Below are 6991 nucleotides of genomic sequence, written 5' to 3'. Positions count from 1 at the left end.
AGCAGTTTAATGGGGGAAAAAATAACTAAGAGGCATGAATCAAAATGAGACTCTTTGCCCAGAGTAGAACACTCAGGGGTCAATTCCATCACAACAAATCAAATGAAGTTACATTTTATTTGTCACATGCGCCGAATACAAAAGTTGTAGACTTTACTGTGAAATACAAACTTACGACCCCTTTCCCAACCATGCATAGTTAAAAATATTAATAACACAGGGAATAAAATACACAAGAATTAAGCTTTATACAGGGAGTACAAGTACCAGAACAATGTGAAGAAGTACGAGGTATTTGAGGTAGATATGTACAGTGGGGAGAACAAGTATTTGATACACTGCCGATTTTGCAGGTTTTCCTACTTACAAAGCATGTAGAGGTCTGTCATTTTTATCATAGGTACACTTCAACTGTGAGAGACGGAATCTAAAACAAAAATCCAGAAAATCACATTGTATGATTTTTAAGTAATTAATTTGCATTTTATTGCATGACATAAGTATTTGATCACCTACCAACCAGTAAGAATTCCGGCTCTCACAGACCTGTTAGTTTTTCTTTAAGAAGCCCTCCTGTTCTCCACTCATTACCTGTATTAACTGCACCTGTTTGAACTCGTTACCTGTATAAAAGACACCTGTCCACACACTCAATCAAACAGACTCCAACCTCTCCACAATGGCCAAGACCAGAGAGCTGTGTAAGGACATCAGGGATAAATTGTAGACCTGTACAAGGCTGGGATGGGCTACAGGACAATAGCCAAGCAGCTTGGTGAGAAGGCAACAACTGTTGGCACAATTATTAGAAAATGGAAGAAGTTCAAGATGACGGTCAATCACCCTCGGTCTGGGGCTCCATGCAAGATCTCACCTCGTGGGGCATCAATGATCATGAGGAATGTGAGGGATCAGCCCAGAACTACACGGCAGGACCTGGTCAATGACCTGAAGAGAGCTGGGACCACAGTCTCAAAGAAAACCATTAGTAACACACTACGCCGTCATGGATTAAAATCCTGCAGCGCACGCAAGGTCCCCCTGCTCAAGCCAGCGCATGTCCAGGCCCGTCTGAAGTTTGCCAATGACCATCTGGATGATCCAGAGGAGGAATGGGAGAAGGTCATGTGGTCTGATGAGACAAAAATAGAGCTTTTTGCTCTAAACTCCACTCGCCGTGTTTGGAGGAATAGAAGGATGAGTACAACCCCAAGAACACCATCCCAACCGTGAAGCATGGAGGTGGAAACATCATTCTTTGGGGATGCTTTTCTGCAAAGGGGACAGGACGACTGCACCGTATTGAAGGGAGGATGGATGGGGCCATGTATCGCGAGATCTTGACCAACAACCTCCTTCCCTCAGTAAGAGCATTGAAGATGGGTCGTGGCTGGGTCTTCCAGCATGACAACGACCCGAAACACACAGCCAGGGCAACTAAGGAGTGGCTCCGTAAGAAGCATCTCAAGGTCCTGGAGTGGCCTAGCCAGTCTCCAGACCTGAACCCAATAGAAAATCATTGGAGGGGGCCGAAAGTCCGTATTGCTCAGCGACAGCCCCGAAACCTGAAGGATCTGGAGAAGGTCTGTATGGAGGAGTGGGCCAAAATCCCTGCTGCAGTGTGTGCAAACCTGGTCAAGAACTACAGGAAACGTATGATCTCTGTAATTGCAAACTAAGGTTTCTGTACCAAATATTCAGTTCTGCTTTTCTGATGTATCAAATACTTATGTCATGCAATAAAATGCAAATTAATTAATTAAAAATCATACAATGTGATTTTCTGGATTTTTGTTTTAGATTCCTTCTCTCACAGTTGAAGTGTACCTATGATAAAAATTACAGACCTCTACATGCTTTGTAAGTAGGAAAACCTGCAAAATTGTCAGTGTATCAAATACTTGTTCTCCCCACTGTACATGAAGGCAGGGTAAGGCATGTGACTAGGCATCAGGATAGATAATAAGAGTTTTAAAAAAATAAGAGTAGCAGAAGCATTTCCAGGTTTTGGTCCTTTAATGTTGATGATAATGATCCCGTACCTTTGTAATCAAAGGGCGAGTCATGATTGCATTGTTCCCCCTATGATCTTTTTAATTGCCTGTGATCCTTTTTGTATTGCCTCTGAATACAAAGGATCTGTTACAGTCACTAAAGTGATTGTATTTGTCCCTGCCTGTCTTGTTGTCAGAGTGAATGGGGTGAATTGCTCAGGTGTCAATGGTAACTGGGCCTGGACTGTATCCTGTAACAGGGAGGCAAGGCCACCATAGAGATCAGAGTTTTATGTCGATGAAGGCCACAGCCACAGCACTTTGTTTACAAAGTGATAAGTGCTAAATTAAGGTTATTTTGGTGTAGTGAGTCAAATCACTGGGAGGGTATGATGAGGAATCAGAGAGGGGGTATACTGGGTAATAATTCAAGCAACAGGGACGCTGTCATGCTTGCTTTGCCCTTAGTGTGTTTTTAGGTGACATGAGCATATCTTGTGTGTCTGTGATTGAATGTGCCATAATCTCCACCCAGCACAGCCAGAAGAGGACTGGCCACCCCTCAGAGCCTGGTTCCTCTCTAGGTTTCTTCCTATGTTCCTACGTTTCTAGGGAGTTTTTTCCTAGCCACCATGCTTCTATATCTGCATTGCTTGCTATTTGGAGTTTAAGGCTGGGTTTCTGTATAAGTACTTTGTGACATCTGCTGATGTAAAAATAGCTTTCTAAATACATTTGATTTGGATGTTTTGAGCTAGCGAGATGTGTGTATTTTTCCAGGTATGTGTTGCTTAATTTGCTGTGATGAGTGAGACACTTTGAAATTGAGTTTACATTTTTTTTGTTAGAAACATGTATACACAGTATGTACAACCAACTTTTATACAGAATTTCAAATTCAAAACTACTAAAACAGTCAGAGGAAACTAAGGGAATATAAATAGAGAGTCATATTTTTCAAATGTGCTTAGTAGTACAACAATCTACGGTTCCAAGAGAAGTTAGCTAATTTAAGCAGAGCCTTACATAGAGTGACTAAACTTACCTCAGGAAAACTCCCCTCGTATTTCTCAAGTTGTTCTATAGGGTCATTTAAAACATGAATTAGATTCCCATTTGTTCTGCTGCTGAAATACACTGGGAGTCGGTGTGTGAGTATGAATACAAGCACATCGGGCTGCTATAAACCATGAACCTGACACTGGATTTCTGGAAGCCGGAAGCCCCCCCCAAACACCCGCACCTGTCAATCACATCCCCCTCTTTTTTAAAGAGCATATAGTATGTTGTTATTGTGTTGCCATGGTCTTTTTCTCTGATGTGATACTTAGTGCTTTTTCTCTTATTTTTTTTCAGGTCCTGTGTGCTGTCTCACTGAAACCAACCAACCCACCGTGTCTGTCAATCTGTCCTCTTCGATCCCCTTCTGTCAGCAGTAGGAATACATAGTTAACTCACCAGCCAGTTTAATCCGTCTGTCTGTTCTTCAGTGTTTCAGCGGTTGTGTTCGTCAGTAAAGAAAGTCCACCTTATCACAGTCAGTAAAGAGCCCGTTTTGTCAGTTTGTTGATTAGTTGGTCCGTCAGCAAGTGAGTAAGAGTCCTCATCCCTCAGTGCTTCAGTCAGCACTCAAGAACCAAAACCTTTAAAACCATACTGTCACAGTAACCGTCGCCATGGCCCCCAAGAAGAAGGCCAATCGTACAAAGAAGATTACCACGGAGCCAGTCGTCTCCCAGGTAACCACTGTCACCACACAGATGGCAGGAGGAGTGGTGGTGGTGGAAGGTGTGAAGAAGATCGAGGAGATGGCCGCACTGGACATCGTACAGCTTAACCATTTCAACCTCCCCCTGCCCCCTCCCGTCATCAAGCCCGGAGAGAAGGGCCTGGGCCTGGGCTGTGAAGTGACCCGCCCCCTCCACGGCAATGCCCTGCTGGAGGAGCTGAGCCGCATGCGCCAGGAGCGCTTCCTCACCGACCTGGAGCTAGCCTGTAAGACCAAGGCCTTCGACGTGCACAAGCTGGTCATTTCTTCCGTCAGCCGGTACTTCAGGGAGATCCTGGCCAAGGACCCCGAAATGAAGCGTCTAGAGTTACCTTCACTCTCCCCCCTCGGTAGGTTTCACACTAACCCGCCTAACATATAGCTGCTATCTATTAGAGGTATCTATAATCTATCTATTATCTATTAGAGGCAGCAGCAAGAGTCTTGTTTGGGAACTTCAGGACTGTGTTCAGTCCAAATATTTCTCAAAGTCTGCATTAATAGACAAAAACACATGAATAAAGCGATGATGTTGTCCACTTATTCCCAGGCCTGGCCAATGTGATCACATTTGCCTACCTGGGCCGCGTCCACATGTCCCTGTACACCATCGGCTGCACTGTGTCAGCTGCTGCCACCCTCCAGATCCCCCAGTTGCTCCAGATGTGCCTGGACTTCCTGCTGGCCGAGATGAACGTGCTGACGTGCGTGTACGTGTGGAACATCGCCACTGCCTACGGCCTGATTCCCGTGCGCGACGCGGCCCGCCGCTTTGTGCTGGAGAACTTTGTCGCGTTCACGGAGACGCCCCTGTTCAACCAGCTGACCCTGGAACAGATCACAGCCTTCCTCCAGGAGGACAGCCTGCTGCTGCCATCTGAAGTCACCGCCTTCCAGGTCAGGTCCGCTCACCATGCTTTAACCCTACTTTTTCTGCCTGTAATAACTGACCTAGGATCAGGTCTCCTCGTTCCCTACCCCCAACTGCAGCCATTTTGAGCTCAACCTAAATCCAGCCTCAGACCAGCTGTTAAGGACATGATATAGCCACATGACCTTAGTACACAGACACTTGCCAGACTATGTGACATCCTACTATGAATAGAAATAATCAGTCAGTATAACTCACTGTATGTATAGTTATTAATACACAATACCAGTAGAGATGAGAGACATAGCAAGGAGGCAGAGAGGGAGCAGTATTTATAAAACAAACAGAATTCTAAGTATAGATCTGGTTTCATTCAACCACAGTTGGCCATGAAATGGCTGGACTTCGACCCCAAGCGTCAGGTGCACGCCGCCGAACTGCTGTCCCACGTGCGCTTCGAGACCATCCCTGCCAGTGAGCTGGTCAGCGAGATCCAGCCCGTGGCGAGAATGATGATGGACCCTCACTGCCACCGCCTGCTGGTGGACGCCATGAACTACCACCTGCTGCCCTACCAGCAGAACACGCTGCAGTCTCGCCGCACGCAGGTGCGTGGCGGACAGGCCACCCTTCTGACTGTTGGGGGGCGTCCCTCCGTCACCGAGCGCGCACTGAGTAGAGTGGTGAGTGTGGGGGTCTGGTGGTGGGCTAAACAGTAGGCAGAGGTCAAACGCATGATGAAGAAGTCAACCAACATTTTAGAATACCTCTGCTCCACCAATCACCATGATTCAACAGTATTATCCGTGATTCAACAGTATTATCCATGATTCAACAGTATTATCCGTGATTCAACAGTATTACCCGTGATTCAACAGTATTATCCGTGATTCAACAGTAATATCCGTGATTCAACAGTATTATCCGTGATTCAACAGTATTACCCGTGATTCAACAGTATTATCCATGATTCAACAGTATTATCCGTGATTCAACAGTATTACCCGTGATTCAACAGTATTACCCGTGATTCAGCAGTATTACCCGTGATTCAACAGTATTATCCGTGATTCAACAGTATTATCCAAAATGAGAAGTGCTAAGTTGTTGACGTTGCTTCCCTTCCAGGTGCTGTGGAGAGACCCACGTGACGGTGTGGCTACCTGGCGCCACCTGTCCCAGCTACCCGCTAAGAGCTTCAACCAGTGTGTGGCTGTGATGGACGGCTTCCTGTACGTGGCCGGAGGGGAGGACCAGAACGATGCACGCAACCAGGCCAAGCACGCTGTCAGCACCCTCAGCAGGTACACCTTAAATGTATCATACTGTCAATATAATGAGCCAGTATTATGTGGCATACTTGACTGTTCCTTGATTATGGGTAGATTTAATTTCACTTTAGACAAATCACTGTCCATCTCTTGCTCCTCAGGTACGACCCTCGCTTCAACACCTGGCTGCATCTGGCTAGCATGCGCCAGCGCCGTACCCACTTCAGCCTGGTGTCCACTGGCGGGCGCCTGTATGCCATTGGCGGCCGCAACGTGGAGGGCCTCCTGGCCACCACCGAGAGCTACCTGCCCTCCTCCAACACCTGGCAGCTCAAGACGCCCATGGAGGTGCCACGTTGCTGCCACGCCAGTGCCGTGCTGCCCTCCGGAGACATCCTGGTGACCGGCGGCTACATCAACTGCGCCTACTCGCGCTCCGTGGCCTGCTACAACGTTGAGACGGACACATGGAGTGAGAAGGCCAGCCTGGCGAGCCCTCGAGGATGGCACTGCTCCTCCACCCTGGGAGGGAAGGTGTATGTGGTGGGTGGTAGCCAGCTGGGCCCCAGCGGAGACCGTGTGGACGTCCTGTCCATGGAGGTGTTCTCCCCAGAGAACGGTGAGTGGAGCCGGGCCTCCCCCCTGCCCCTGGGCGTGAGCACGGCAGGCCTGTCGCCCCTGGGGGAACAGCTGTACCTGATGGGTGGCTGGAACGAGGCCGAGAAGCGCTACAAGGCGGCCGTGCAGAAGTACACCCCGGCAACCGACAGCTGGTCCATGGGGGAGGATCTGCCCGAGGCCACTGTGGGTGTATCCTGCTGCGCCCTGACCCTCCCACCCCGCCACACCCCCCGCAGGCAACAACACCACAACACTCCAGCAACCAAGGAGGAGCAGCCACAGAGAAAGAGCCATGTGGTCCCACAGCCCATCACTGCCTGAGAGATATAGAAAAAGAGAGGTGAAGAGAGCGAAGGGAGGATGATAGAAGGGAGGAGTGACAGAGAGCAAAAAGTTGAGGAGAGGTAGGAACAGAGAGCTGTAGATAGAGAAGCAGAGCCGTCAACAGGAAAGATGGAAGGGATAA

General features: G+C 48.1%; 1 protein-coding gene across 1 annotated transcript; it reads left to right on the top strand.

The window, feature by feature from the left end:
* Positions 1-3350: 3350 nt before the first annotated feature.
* Positions 3351-6923, top strand: LOC139554550 (kelch-like protein 31). The gene is made up of 5 exons (XM_071367434.1): positions 3351-4112; positions 4313-4659; positions 5017-5316; positions 5762-5937; positions 6066-6923. The coding sequence occupies exons 1-5, from the start codon at positions 3671-3673 to the stop codon at positions 6844-6846; spliced, it is 2046 nt and encodes a 681-aa protein (XP_071223535.1). The 5' UTR covers positions 3351-3670; the 3' UTR covers positions 6847-6923.
* Positions 6924-6991: the final 68 nt, after the last annotated feature.

This window comes from Salvelinus alpinus, chromosome 26 (assembly GCF_045679555.1).
Source record: "Salvelinus alpinus chromosome 26, SLU_Salpinus.1, whole genome shotgun sequence".
NCBI lineage: Eukaryota > Metazoa > Chordata > Actinopteri > Salmoniformes > Salmonidae > Salvelinus > Salvelinus alpinus.
The sequence above is the reverse complement of the archived record's forward strand: the minus strand, read 5'-3'. Positions and strand labels throughout refer to the sequence as shown.